The sequence below is a fragment of the Scardinius erythrophthalmus genome (genome assembly GCF_964197995.2).
Source record: "Scardinius erythrophthalmus genome assembly, chromosome: 12".
NCBI classification, from domain to species: domain Eukaryota; kingdom Metazoa; phylum Chordata; class Actinopteri; order Cypriniformes; family Leuciscidae; genus Scardinius; species Scardinius erythrophthalmus.
This window is the reverse complement of record NC_138232.1, coordinates 26,042,081-26,057,588: the sequence shown is the minus strand read 5'-3', so window position 1 is coordinate 26,057,588 and position 15,508 is coordinate 26,042,081. Positions and strand designations below refer to the sequence as shown.

Here is a 15,508-nt window from a genome sequence, read left to right as displayed (position 1 = left end):
TGACAGAACCGGGCTAATATGGTCATACTTCCTGGTTCTGGTAAGAACTCTTGCTGCTGCATTTTGGACCAGCTGTAGTTTGTTTATTAAGCGTGCAGGGCAACCACCCATAATGGCATAACTATAATCTAGCCTTGATGTAATGAACGCATTAACTAATTGTTCTGCATTTTTCATTTGAGAACATATGACATAATTTAGATATATTTTTAAGATGAAAAAATGCGGTTTTACAGATACTAGACACGTGACTTACAAATGAAAGATTGGTATCAAAGAGCACACCCAGGTTCCTAACCAACAACGAGGACTTCCATCAGCCATCAAATGTTAGACAGTATTCTAGGTTATTACACGAGGAAGTTTTTTGTCCAATAAATAGAAACTCTATTTTTTCAGAATTAAGTAGTAGGAAATTGCTAGTCATCTAGTTTTTTATATCAGCTATGCATTCCGTTAATTTTGTGAATTGGTAAGTTTTGTCAGGGTGTGAAGAAATATAGAGATGTGTATGATCAGCATAAAAGTGAAAAATAATGGCATGCTTCCTAATTATATCTCCCAAGGGTAGCATGTACAGAGTGAACAGCAACGGTCCTAGTACTGAGCCTTGTGGTACACCATACTGAACTTGTGATCGATAAGACATCTCTTAATTTACTGCTACAAACTGATAACGGTCAGATAAGATTCGAGATCGGCTTGTAATTGACTAATTCTGTAGGATCAAGTTGCGTTTTTTTAACAAGCGGTTTAATCATAGCCAGCTTAAAAGTTTTTGGTACGTGTCCTAATGATAAAGATGAATTAATGATATTAAGAAGAGGATCTATTACCTCTGGAAGCATCTCTTTTAGTAGCTTAGTCGGTATAGGGTCTAACATACATGTTGTCGATTTAGATGATTTAACGAGTTTATGAAATTCTTCCTCTCTAATAGTAATGAATGAATACATTTTTTCCTTAGGGAGACTACAATGAACTGCCTGATGTGATACTGTAGTAGACGGTTGCATAGTTATAATTTTCTCCCTGATATTATCAATCTTATAAGTGAAGAAGTTCATAAAGTCATTACTGCTGTGCTGCTTGAAAACGTCTGGGCTTAAAGCTTCATTTTTCGTTAGATTAGCCACTGTTTCAAATAAATACCTAGGGTTTTGTTTATTTTCTTCTAAAAGGGTTGAAAAATAAGCAGATCTAGCATCTTTTAAGGCCTCTCTGTATGCAATCGTGCTCTCTTTGCAGGGCTCCAGACTAACTTTTTTCCCTAGGAGCACAGAAAAACCAACTGAAAATTTTAGGGGCACAACCAGAAAATTTAGGGGTGCACACCGTAAATCAACATGCTAACCAAATCTACTAATTTCCACTGTATTACTAATAAATACTTTGATAATAGATGCAGAAATTACAATGTGCTGTTTCAAATTCAGTGTCACATTTTATTCTGCACTTTTGAAGATGCAACAACAACGTAAACTGACAGCACCATAGCTGTCGTGACAGTACAAATATTAAACAAATATACCATACATTCAGAATAAAAAAAAGTGCTTAGTAACCTTTCGGTCATTTCACAGTTACAAACAATACTTAAATGTATGTAAACATTAGGGGCACTGGCCAATAACATTCAACTAGAACAAGTAGGCCTAAACAACTTGAGCCTTTACTCACTCCCCCTTAGAGCAGATCCTCCTGTGTTCCACTAGGAGGCTCAGAAGGCCAGCCCTTGTAATTTGGCCTCCTAGACCTTTTACCCTAACTGAACCATGTTTGTACAGCTTCCTTGGCATCAAACTCTTGTAAACTAGGTCCCTCCATGCTAACTCGAATCAAGTCCTCCACAGTGTCTACATGCAGGGACCCCCTGACATCAGATTTAATCCTCTTCTGAGCAGAAAATCCCCTCGCATATAGCAGAGGAGACCAGGAGGACCAGCATGATGTGCACAAGATGTAGGATGTTCTACAAAGAATGGATCATCAGTGTAGGTTTTATTTCATCAAAAAGTAATAATTACTAACTAAATTAACAAGGATATGATCATAATGGGGTACCTTGTAATCAGAGCAGAATGGCAACTTAGTTACCATCATCCCCCATAAGGCATGGTAAGACTTGTCCATGTAGTTCCTAAAGATGAATGTCTTCATGGATTGATACTCCTCTCTAGCCAGATTGAAGTCACAGCCATTTCTGAAAGAGTGAAAGGAAAACCTGACCAAACAATCTAGGTTAAGGATCAAAGTAGATGTTTGAAATGTTGCTCTGTGTTATCCTTTTTATATCTTTATGATAATTTAAAAAGAGTCACTAACCTTGTTAAGACAGAGGAAAAGTGGTCTAGCAGGAAGTCCAGCCCCTCTGCTCCATAGTCTGTCAGCTCTTGTTGCTCTGGCCAGGAATCATGACTGAATATCTTGAATGACTTCACTGCCTTTGCTGATGTTGATGTTGACTCTTCATCTATCAAGGAGTAGAAAGACAGAGTTGAGAGAAAAATAAAAATGAATGTGTCATAATGATAGCTTATCTTATTTTCACAGATTTTTTTAAATATATAATTATGTGCTTTCACTTACATGTACAAATCAGACTGCTGAATCTTTGCTTCAAATGAAGCAAAGTGCAGTCAATGGTTGCTCTCACTGCTTGTTGTAGCTTAGGTGTGCTTGCCATGAAGAGTCCTTCCTTTCCCAGCCCAGCAGCTTCACTTTTGATGGTGATCCCCTGAGTTCACAAAACATTCAACATTTAGACAAGAATAAATAAAAAAAATCAACTCCAAATCTAAAATTTACTTTTAAAAAAAACTGCTCACATGCATGCATACATACATAGATTTATATGCATACACATACACTGCTGTTCAAAAGTTTGAGATAGGTACGATATTTTATGTTTTTAAGTCTCTTGTGCTCACAAGGCTGCATTTATTTGATTAAAAATACAACAAAAAACAGTAATATTGTTAAATAGTATGACAATTTAAAATAACTATTTTATATTTAAAATTTCTGTGATCCAAAGCTGAATTTTCAGCATCATTACTCCTGTCACATGATCCTTCAGAAATCATTCTTATGCTATGTTTGCTATGCATTCGTATGTGATGCTCAAAAAACATTAATTATTATTATCAATCTTGAAATCAGTTGTGTAAGTTTATTTTTTCAGGATTCTTTGCAACTGTTTTTAATAATCTGGATAGTTACATTTTGTAATGAGATACATTATATATTATGTATAATGTGTAACACGTAATGTTATCTGTTCATTAGAGACATGTATTTGGCTTATTCGTGTTTAACATGTCCATGCTGCTAATTTTCTTGCTGAACTCACGTTAGCTGTGCATAGAGAAGCATAGTGAATTGTATTTAAATTGTATTCTCTGTGTGTGTGCAGTTTTTGGGACTGGGAGAAAGGAGAGAGGTTGGATTATTTCTACAATGGGAACCCACGGTACACACGTATCACATCCATGGAGTATCTTAATGGGCATGACTGCTCTCTCCTCCTCACTGCTACTGGTCTGTTCACCTATCAATCATGTTGATACAGACTTTGAATGGTTCTCATCTTTGTCAGTTTCTGTGCTGGCTTTCACCATGCCACTTTTTTGCAGATGACGGAGCATTGCGAATTTGGAAGAACTTTGCTGACCAGAGGAATCCAGAGATGGTCACAGCATGGCAGGGGCTGTCCGACATGCTGCCCACCACACGAGGTTTGCTTTCACACTCACAAACACTGTGCAGATACCACTCTTCTCCTGTCATCTGAGTTTCTTTTCCCTATCTACCTTACACTTGGCCAGTGTTTGAAAAAATCTGTCGGTATGTCCAGTCTTCCTGCGTGATGCGGGAGTGGGACTGTAGAGATGCCCATGGGTGCTCTGGTATGAAAACAGAATATTAGTCATTGTATTAGTTTCAGTTTTGTTGGTTTATTTCAAATGTCCTCAGTGTGCTGTTTCGTAAGACAAATGGGCAGTTGTGTCTATTTCACAATTGTTTGTGTTGGACAACATTTGTATGAATGTATTTATTGTCCTTACCAGAACCTTAGCTATTTTTGGGATATACATATCATTTACATTACACGTTTAGCTACAAAGGTGGCTAAGCTTACCTTTGTTTAATATATATATTATATTTATATATATATTAGGTTACCAGTTAAGACTCCCAATATCAACTTACAAATCTGACAAGACTAAATGGTTTCACTTTATTTTGATGGTCCCTTTAACACATTCTGTTGACTGTAAGTAATGTTGCATCTACATGTGTACTAACTCTCATTAGAGTGTTAGTCGGGTATTAGTAGACTGGTATGGTTAGAGTTAGAATAAGTTGACATGTAGTTGCATATTTACTTATAGTCAGTAGAGTGTCTGTTGGAGGATCATCACAATAACGTGTTGGCAGATATTAAGCAGACAGTCTACTAATACTTTAATGAGAGTTAGTTGACACATAGGTGTAACACTACTAATAGTCAACAGGATGTTCAAACGGGACCATCAAAATAAAGTGTTTCCGACTAAACAAAATAATATTATCGTCCCAGTGCCTTCTCATTATTCCCGGTGGATAATACCTAGATGAATTCCTAGGTGTCAAATCTCATTTCAAGCTCTTCCAAATGTTCAAATTTGGTACTGTCACTATAACAAATGAAGTTTGGCTGTGTTTGAAATGGCATACTAATGTGTACTATTAATGCTATTTCTATAGTATGCTGTCTCCATATTGTGTGTACTGCACAATGTGCACATTTAATTTAAATAAAAAATTACTGTATCCTATTCTATCTTTGAGTCGTTGGGCCCTATTTTAACGATCTGAAACGCAAGTATCAAACGCGAAACGCAAGTAACTTTGTGGGCGGATCTCGGGCGCTGTTGCTATTATACCGGCGGGATAAATGACTCTTGCGCCCAACGTAAATCTAAATAGGTGTGGTTTGGGCGTAACATGCAATAAACCAATCACAGCGTCATCTCACATTCCCTTTAAAAGCAGGCACGCTTGTTCCATGGTGGATTGCTATTATAACGGCAGATTTGCCAGGCGCACGCCAGGAGCGGTTCACAGTCGAGGAGACCGACATTCTCGTCAGGGCCGTAAAAGACAGAGAAGTGACATTGTATGGGGATGGGAGAAACCCACCCAAATAAGCTTCGGTTAAACAGGCTTATTATAATTTGGGTAAATGTGTAAGCTAGATTTATGCCTATTTTTTCACATCTTCATGGACACCACAATGATTTCCCTCGTGTGGAATATTTTTCCTTGTAATTATGTATGGTTTGCAAAAATGTCAACTGCTGCAGCTGTGTAGATGAGAGAAGCAAAGTGTATGCGCATTGTGTACACGCTACATTATGGCCAAGCATGTGCCCTTAAAATAGCATCTGAACGCGTAATTGTTTTCTGGAACTGGAAAATAGCACCAGGGAATGTTTGCGCCGGAACACGCCGCCTCTTTTTGCTGAACCGCCCTCGGGAGCGCAAGTTCATTTCCTAATTTACCGACGTGCGTCTGCAGAGGGAAAAGTCTGCTGTGCGACAGGTGCGAAATAGGAATGAAACATGCGTCAGTGTACAAAGTCAATTGAGCTGGGTGCAAGATAGGGCCCATTATGTGATTGGATAACCAAAAGACATATTTACACAAAACTGGATTAAAATTGCACAAATTAAGCTTTTACATATTCTGTATGGTTTCACATACCATTTCAGGTATATGCTGCCTAGTAAACAGTGTTCCATAGCAAACACAGCATTGGCGGAATGCAGATTATCAGTGAAAGATTTTCGTCTCTTCCTCACATAAAGATATCATACACCTGATCTCATTTAAAATGTCATTTCAACTGGTTTTCGAGGACCACTGAGCCGGGTCAAAACTCCATCAGTACAGAAAATAGAGGTAAATCCTAAAGTGTCCTTATGACCTTATGACTGCTAGCCAAATTTAAAATTCATGAATGCATTTCTGCATGAAAGCTTGTCTTATATTAATCCATGCTAGATGGCTCTTTTACCTCAGTTATAAAATGAAAAGGTTTGCTTCTAAGTATGAAGCAGAAAAAAATCAGCAGCTTAAATAGAAATCATAAGTGTTCATAATTCTTAGTGTTGTTCCTCATTCCTGTTTTCCCTGCATATAGTAACAGTTTCTTAGACACTCTTTTGCTTTCCTTTATTAATAAACAACTATCACTGTAATCCCACAGCAAAATCTGTTTACACTTTTCCTCCGTAATGTCTGTAAATACATTTGCTAGCATCCTCTGTCATTGGAAAGGAGGCACATGGCATCTGTCAGCAATACGAGTGTTAGTTCACCCAAAAATCTCTTACTAACCCTAATACCAAACCCCTATTAACCACAAGTACTATCTTCTGTGGACCATAAAATATTTTTCTTTTAAATGTTTATGCAGCTCTTTCCAATACATTGAAAGCATAGTGACTTCACACAAATAAAGCACTATAAATATTTAGCCTCATATAAGATATACCTAAGTCTTTTGAGGGTTTCAACTTTCTGCTTTCCTAACCAAACACAATGCAACAAGCAGCACACTAAAAAGGTATCTCTTCCATGAGTTTTAACTGGTCCGTGATCATACATTGTCACATTTCCATTTCTGCCAGGAAGCCGCACACTCTCGAAACCACATATTAAACGTGGCTTTGGACTGTGAACGTTTATAATTAGATTTGAAATAGCAAATCTCTCAAATTCTTCAAGGAAAATCATGAAAAGTATAGTGTCTGATGAAGCATTATGAAATATGCAGAATGAAAAAAGGTCTGAAAAAAACAATGAAGGTGCACAAAAAGAGAGAAACTATTCTGTTTTTCAAATCAAATCACCTATTCAGATTTGACCCAATTTCTAAAAGAGTATTTTTAGAAATATATTTTTCTAAAACAATATTTATCTAGTAAGAGTCGTGCGCTGCCGCATTCGTGCATGCTGTTGAACAGTGCACGCTACAAGCTCAGTATAACGGCTGCCAGGGCAGGAAAGTTTGTTTTTCGGAGGTGAGAGACTTTGAAAAGAACGTTAGAATAATGACACTGACGTATAACCTGACAACATCTCATCTGACCGCGGATACTGAATCTGGGAAACGCGTTTTTCTCAGGCAGTCTTTACTTAAACTGCATCTGACAGAATTGTCAACAGCTTTCATGCGCATCTTTCAAAATAAAAGGCTTGCATCAGAAAAACTGTATTACGGTTGTTTTTCGTTTCTTTGACTGCACACTCTGCGGCCCACTCAAAACGGTCTTGTAACCCACCAGCTGAGACACACTGCCCTAAAAGGTCCCTGGTCCCTGGCCCCAAAAACTTTGAGAACCCCTGCTTAAGTATACTATATTATATACTAGATTATAGTGCACAAGTTGTATGGACTACTTTTATAAAACGTAAATGCCACTCTATACTACATGGTAACTGTGACATTTATTCTTTTGTTGTTAAAGAGGTTTAGGTTTAGAGAAACATGAGGGGTGAGTAAATGATCATTTTTATTTTTGGGTAAACTGAACCTTTATTACGATACTGTTTTGACAAAGATCTCCCCGTGTTCAACATGCCTATTGCTGTTGGCCAGTAGTTCTCTTTCATAAGTTGACTCATCGATGCGTTGCCATGATGCAATGGAAACACCCTTCGGGTGGTGCTGATTGTCTGAACCCGTACAGAATCAAGCCAGTTTATTGTCTATGGCACCGGCACCGCTCTTGATATAGTGAAGCCACCATCTGCTCCTCAGATTTTCCTCTTCAGAAGTAGTTTATCTGGCCCATGCTAGTTAAGCTATTTTGTTGGATATTCTCAATTTTGTGCACCAGCAACCGCATTTAGTGGAACGTGCTTTGTTCTCCTCTTGGTGAAGCACAATGAATCTTCGTCATTGCCAGCCGCTGTGCTCTCGCTTCATTGCAAGAGACAACCTGCATGGTAAGTGTGTGAAATGCACATGAGGCTATTTATGCCGCTTCTGACTGCAAGTTTCGCTTGCTTTCTTTGATAAGGATTCATCCGCTCTCCGCCGTAACTCTGGCAAATAAATCGGCTGAGGCCCCTCATAAATCCAAGGCCTGGGGATCAGATGTCGAGCTCGAGGCTATGGAGAGCGAGCAGGATGATTCACCTGTGGAATTTCTCCACAATTATTTATGCCCCAGTCCAGAGGCACACAGAGGATTTGGAGGATTTTGGGTCCGCAGCCGACGATTCTCTCTCAATGCAGGCCCGCTTGGCCCATGCTCTAGTTTCCAGTCTCGATGCATGCTTTGCCCGTTTCAGGCTCGGCCATCATGTCACGGTGAGCACATGGTAGACTTCTGGTTCTCATGGCAGCAACCTGCCTGCTGAGAGTTTCGTGCATGTGCTTTTGTGCTCTCTGGAGGTGGAAAGACCCTCTCTTTTTGTTACAAGGGGTCAAAATGGGTGTCTGCCGCCATAAGGTTATCACAACAGACACCTCCCTGACTGGTTGGAGTGCAGTCTTCGAAAGCAGAGTGGCTTGCACGGTGTGGTTTTCAGAGCTGAGCTCCCTGGTGGAAGGGTGGTTCTGTTGTCTCAGTTCCAGGGCAGGATTTGGCAACCTCAACCCGAGATTTGGAAGCTATGGGTGTGGCTGATGAGGGGCGATTGCTAGTGGCTTCTGGTCTTCCCGCTGATGTTCGGGAGACCATTGAAGTGGAAGGTCTTTCATGTCTTGGTGTACAGTGCAGTAGATCTGGCCTTGCACAGAGTTTTCTTGTGAAGGTGTTTCTGTGACCCAGGCCTCGTTATGTACCCAAAGTTTTGCCCACGTCATTCCGCTCTCAAGTAGTCATGCTTCATTCTTTCTGTCCACCTCCCTTTGCCCCCACGGAGGAGGAGAGGCTTCATTCACCCTGTTCGGGCTTGAAAGGTGTATGTGGACCACTCTGGCCAGTGGCGCAAGTCGTCTCAGTTGTGTGTGTGCTTTGGGGCCAGCCACAGAGGGCTTGCCACTTCTAAGCACAGCATCTCTCATTGGGTGAGAGACGTGATTTCTTTGGCTTATGAGGTGCGGAAGCTCCCTTTTCCTCTGGGTATTAGGGCTCACTCTACTAGGAGTCTCACGTCTTCCCAGGTTCTTTTAAGAGAAGTCCCTTTGGGCCAGATCTGGCACCGCTTAGCTTGTGTGGTATATTGTTCCCATTGCGTCATTGCTACGCAGTGTTGAGTGAACCTATGAGAACATCTTGGGTTACTCGGGTTACCATGTTCTCTGAATAGGGAACAAGATGCTGCGTTCGCTGCCAAGATCCTCTCGCTGCTGAGGGGGGCTTCTTCGGTAGAAAATCTGAGCAGCAGATGGCACGTTTACTATTTCACTATATCAGCCAATAAATTGGGGTGATTCTATATGAGTTCATACAATCAGCACTGCCCGAAGGTCAAATCTAGAGCATAACCAAAAAAATAAAATAAAAATAAAATAACTCAGTAAATAATTATTTCAAGATAAAAACCTTAATGTCCTCCAGACTGAATGTCCGGACATCTCAGTCACGTACATCAGAACGCAAATAAATGCTTGAGCCGCTGGCTTTCCTAAAGAGCTCCTTCACGTCTGTGCTTCTTTAAGATGGATGAGCAAAGTTTTGGATGAGCATCTCCCTTGCTGTTCAGTCTCCCAGTGAGAAAACCTGATTTACTTGGCAGATGTCATGCTGGGAAACCACAGCCTTTTCTCCATCCCTTTCCTGCAGTGTGTATGTGTGTGAGTGTAGATAAAGTATACGGGTGAATTAAATTCAGGTGGAATATGGTTGGACATCCTCTCTCTCTCTCTCTCTCTCTCTCTCTCTCTCTCTCTCTCTCTCTCTCTCTCTCTCTCTCTCTCTCTCTCTCTCTCTCTCACCCCTCCCCCTCTCTCTCTCTCTCTCCCCCTCCCTCCCCCCCTCTCTTTCTCTCTCTCTCTCTCCCCCCCTCCCCCTCTCTCTCTCCCCCCCCTCTCTCTCTCTCTCTCTCTCTCTCTCTCTCTCTCTCGCACTATGTGTGCGCATGTGTGTGCGTTCAACAATAGAAAAGTGAATGCAAGAGCCTGCTTCCATGTAAAAGTGTGTGTGTGTGTGTGTGTGTGTGTGTGTGTGTGTGTGTGTGTGTGTGTGTGTGTGTGTGTGTGTGTGTGTGTGAGTGTGATAACGCTCAGTACCCTTATACCCTTGCATACCACCTCTAAATTCACTCTTTGGTGATGTAATGCCACATAGACTGTTGGTAGTCCAAGTGTGCATCGAGAACGCATGATGGTCACAAAGGAGGCATTCTCAAGCACTAAAGCCTAAATTGAAAGACAGGACAACCCTACAGTTGTGTGGATTTTAATGACATTTGTGCACAAAGGCAATTGTAAGACCACAAGTGCGCATGAAGTGCACCATTTGGGTTAGGGCCACAGATCACATCCTGGTGTGTGTTTGATAACACTGTGCTGTCCTCTGGCTGATATACTGACAAGGCCTCCTGATTTCCTTCCTGTGTTCTTCCTCTCTCTTTCTCTTCTCCTCACAGGTTTGGCCCGACGGGTCTCAATCTATCTTGACAGAAGTAAGCAGGGAGGTGAGTGCTTCTCTCTCTTCTTTTCCTTCACCTCTGTTTGGTGTTTGCATATGTGAGATTCAGCCACTAATGTTTTTCCATTTCCAGTTATAGCCTAACATTTTTCTCTACATCCATTCGATTGGCTCTTTTTGTTCTTTCTTCAATTCTGATTGGTGGAAGTCAAATCTGTCCAGTATTTAATTGGAAAATGTGTTTGTTTGTTTTTTGTTTTTTAATCTCTTAGCTAAAATTAACAAACACACAAGGGATGTGGAATCTGTAGGAATTTACAATTGATGGGCATTTTTGTTGAAACGTGGATTTCGTGTGGGCTTTCTCGTTGTTCTTGTTTATTATAACACGCATATGAAGAAAGGCAATAAAATATTATGTAACCTTTTAATTTTAGTAATATTCCCTGAGTAATTTCACCATCAGCATGTCTGGGCGACTAAATAATGTATATATTTTCTTCTTACATACATTTATTATTTATAATATGTATATTTTTAATACATTTGCGTGAGAGCAAAATGTATAAATGTTTGCATAAAATATATATGAGTATAAAATGTAGATTATGAATGTGCATTATAAAATATATGAATATAAGAGTAAAATGCAAGTATCATATAGTTCACTTGGCAGATGTATATACTGTATATATATATACACATATATATATACATATACATACATACATTCATATACATACACACACACACACACACACACACACACACACACACATATATATATATATATATATATATTTATATTTATATATACTGTGTGTGCGCTATGCACAAATGTCTTTCTTTGCGTATCATTTCAGTTGAGCTGTTTGAAAATTTATGTTACTTAATTAGGTTCAAGCTCATTCAGTTAGGCATAACACCGGAATTTTCCGACCAGTGAAGACAAACCAAACTCATGATGAATGTGCTTCATAAAGGTTTTTTTTTTTTTTTTTTTCTGATGTGAAATTCTCCCTTGGCTTCTCCACTTATATCTTAGCAGTGTTTGGAGGGATGAGTGTGAGGAGGTTTTTCTCTTCCCCAAGATTGGATTTTTGATAGACAGCAGAAGTTTTGAAAGTAGGGCAGCAGTGCTTAAATTTCAGCATCACAGTGTGTCCTGATCCACATAACTTTTGGCTGTGTGTTTAGGACACTCATAAGGGTATTCTCTGCTCTAGTGATTGAACAGCATGAGAGAATGACAGACAGACAGACAGACAGTCAGAACTGAACCAGGGCTCCAGAACAGCCAGGACAAAATGCCCCTCTCACCATTCAGAAGGTGATGTCAGCGTGAAAGCTGAAGCTGAAGCTGTGACCTGACGAGTACTGTCAAATTTTAAGACAGAACCCAACCTGAACCTGAAATCTCTCATTCTCAGTCTATGTCCTAATCAAGTGAGTTGACCCAGACACATGGATTCTCAACGCTCTGACTAAAATCTAAGAGAGTGTGCGTGTGCACAATGAGTTGTTTATAAAAATAAACCCTACTCAAGCCCGTAGTTATTCACCTTATGTAGCAACATAGAAGTAAAATATTTTCTGTTTGTTTATGTGGGCACTTCCGATTCATTTGCCGCTGTAGGTAAATGACCAAAAGAATAACAATATTCTGTAAATAGTAAGATAATTTGCGCTTTAAACCAGTGTGTTTATGATTACAATAATAAATTAAAATGATATGATAATAAGTAAGAGTTTACAATATCAAGCAGCATAATGGACTTTTTTTGTACAGCTTAAATAAATGAAAGCGGATGAGACCGGAAGCCTCGACACAATCAAGTTACAATGGCCACGCCCGCTCTTACTTTAAGAATAATGTGAATAGACGTGTGGACGCCCAGCTTGTAATTAGCAGGTTTGGCTATTCCAGTAAATACAAATCTACTTACGCTACTGCATGCAGTCAAGTCAAGTCATCTTCATTTATATAGCGCTTTTAACAAAAGCGCTAGATTTTGTAGATTGTACCAAAGCGGCTTTACATTGACAATAGGAAATTAAAGTAACAGAGATTGGGGAGAGACTTCACAGGGGAGAGACTAGACGACACTTCAGGACTGTGTTGTCGTCACTTCCAGGCGCAGGTCCTTCATCAGTTCTGGATACAGCCTGGATCCGGCGGACTGCGGTAAACCTCGGGATAAACAGCAAGACTAATATTAGCGTAGACGCCATTCTTCTTATGATGTAACGAGTACATCAGGATTAATGGGAAGTGTTCCCGGTTCCGACTGTCCTAATCTATGCAGCCTAACATTGAATTATAGAAGTCTATAATGTGTTGTATATGCTAGGTCAAAGAGATGTGTTTTTAGTCTAGCTTTGAACTGACAGAGTGTGTCTGCTTCCCGGACAATGTTAGGAAGACTGCTCCAAAGTTTTGGTGCTAAATAGGAAAAGGATCTACCACCTGCAGTCGATTTTGATATTCTAGGTATTATCAACTGGCCAGAATTTTGAGATCGCAATAGACGTGAAGGACTATAATGCGTTAAGAGCTCGCTCAAGTACTGCAGAGCTAAACCATTTAGTGCTTTGTAAGTAATCAGCAATATTTTAAAATTTATATGATGTTTAATAGGGAGCCAATGCAGTGTTGACACTGATATGGTGGTATAATCATGTATGATATGGTCATACTTCCTGATTCTGATAAGAACTCGAGCTGCTGCGTTTTGGACCAGTTGTAGTTTGTTTATTATGCGTGCAGGACAACCACCCATAATAGCATTATAATAATCTAGCCTTGATGTCATAAACGCATTAACTAATTGTTCCGCATTTGTCAATGAGAGCATATGACGCAATTTAGATATATTTTTAAGATGGAAAAATTAAGTTTGCACTTCTGGGCGATTTATGATTTACAATTTACGATTAGCATTAGCCAGCACTTTTAAATTTGTTTTGATGTCAGGCGCTCTGGCTCCCGTCAAACATGTGACTATGGTGGGTGGTGAATCTATTTTCACTTTCCGTTTAATAGAATCGCCAATAACTTAGGCACATTCAACATGATTCTCAGTGGGTGTTTCACTGAGTGGGGAGAATCTATTTGAAGTTGTAATCGGAACGGAAGAGCGTTGTTTTGTCCCGCGACTACAGCGCCTCACCGTCACCCAATTGCCCTGCTGCATGGGCTCTACAGCCGGAACCGAACAATGTACAGAGTTCACTAAGCTAGTCGCATCCAAAGCAGTATCTAAAGCCCTATCCTCGATTAAATTTTGGATGCGTGTCTCTAGTACTGAAATCTTCCCCGTCAGCTTGACTATACCCCTGCATTTATCACATGTAATTCCTTGTTGACTGATCCTACTCACCTAAGTTGTTTGATGGACTCGTAAAAGGTGCGAGCAAAAAAAAAAAAAAAAGATGCTGGTTAGCCTTGGCTCTCTTCGGGACAGGTGCTTGGACAGGTTCATTGTCACATCTGTAAAAAACAAAACAAAACACACTGTGAGCATACTGATAACACAATCAAAGACACTGTATTATTATCATTATCGATCACTAATGGCCATGGATAAAAAAAGACAACAGTTTTTGTAATATCACACAAGAATATGTACTTTTATATTATGATGATGTAAACAATTATATTTCATCTGTAAAAATTATGTCTGTGGACTTACTCGGGAAGATTCTCCATCATACGGAGAACTGAACTGCATGCCCCTTTGTGAGTGTGCTGGAGAAGGAGAGCTAGCTGCAGCCATATTACTAAAAAACAACAACAAAGAAAATATTTAGCATACATTATCCAAAGTAAACTGATGGGCAATTAATTGTTATGGACGCACAATCTATGTATATATCTGTTGATGGTCCATAGGACAGAGAAATATCACAGCTTCGCCGCGAATATCTGTTGATGAGCCATAAAGACCGCACGCATTTAGTGACGCACGCAATGAACGGATCGTTCGCGAACAGCACATCACTACATTTCAAACATTTACACCTGTATTCACAAACATCTGTGCATAAGGCAGCATTGAAGCATGATAAGCAGTGTGATAGTTTAACCAAAACTATATATATATATATATATATATATATATATATATATATATATATATATATATATATATATATATATATATATATATATATATATATATATATAATGTCTAGTATTTAGACAGTAGGCCTAGGCTATCATATATTTTACCGGAGGCTGAAATATATTTAGACTAAATCACATTACACTTAAGCAGATATTCACAAATAAGGTACATAAGACATCCGGCAGTATTTTAGCATGATAATCAGTGTTATAAGCTAATCAAAACTGAGTGAAATATATTTAATATACAAATATGTTTAGAGAGTAATAGCCTATCACATTGAAAAAGTTTACACTTGAGCACATACACGAATATTAAGGGATATTGTTATGCAATCTTTCATGTAAGATGCCAAAAGCTAGCCAACACTAAGCAGATATAGTCTGAATTATCAGAAAAATAATTATATAACAGTAAAACTTACTCCGAAATTGTGTCCTCGGCGGGATCAATTCGCTCTTCAAAATGCAGCCGTTCGTCGTCCGAGTCTTCATCTTCCTCTGAGGAAAAGATGCATTCTTCCTCGCTGTCCAGAATCATCTGAAGGGCGGAGAAGCCGCAGAAGCGTGCCATACTCAAAACGCGATGAACAATCAGTAAGTCTGATGAAGAAACTGTGTTTTTATGGCATTGATCGGGGGGCGTATGCGATGCATACTAGATCACCTAACTATTTACATGTGAATCGCGCCGGGGGCGGGGCGGTCGCAGCTCATTTAGAGATAATGAAGGGAGAAGGAAAAACGGTACCTCTCCTTGCTTTCAAACGGATTACATGAGTTGAAAAC

At 39.5% G+C, this 15,508-nt stretch overlaps 1 protein-coding gene across 2 annotated transcripts in view; it reads left to right on the top strand.

Moving 5' to 3' along the window:
* rptor (regulatory associated protein of MTOR, complex 1) overlaps nucleotides 1-15,508 on the top strand; it is a 425,184-nt gene that overhangs the window by 384,582 nt on the left and 25,094 nt on the right. For both annotated transcript variants that reach the window (XM_081381619.1, XM_081381620.1), the window contains 3 exons: nucleotides 3,416-3,540; nucleotides 3,636-3,737; nucleotides 10,592-10,639. In XM_081381619.1, the coding sequence (XP_081237745.1) occupies nucleotides 3,416-3,540; nucleotides 3,636-3,737; nucleotides 10,592-10,639 (275 nt within the window). The remainder of the gene's footprint in view (nucleotides 1-3,415; nucleotides 3,541-3,635; nucleotides 3,738-10,591; nucleotides 10,640-15,508) is intronic.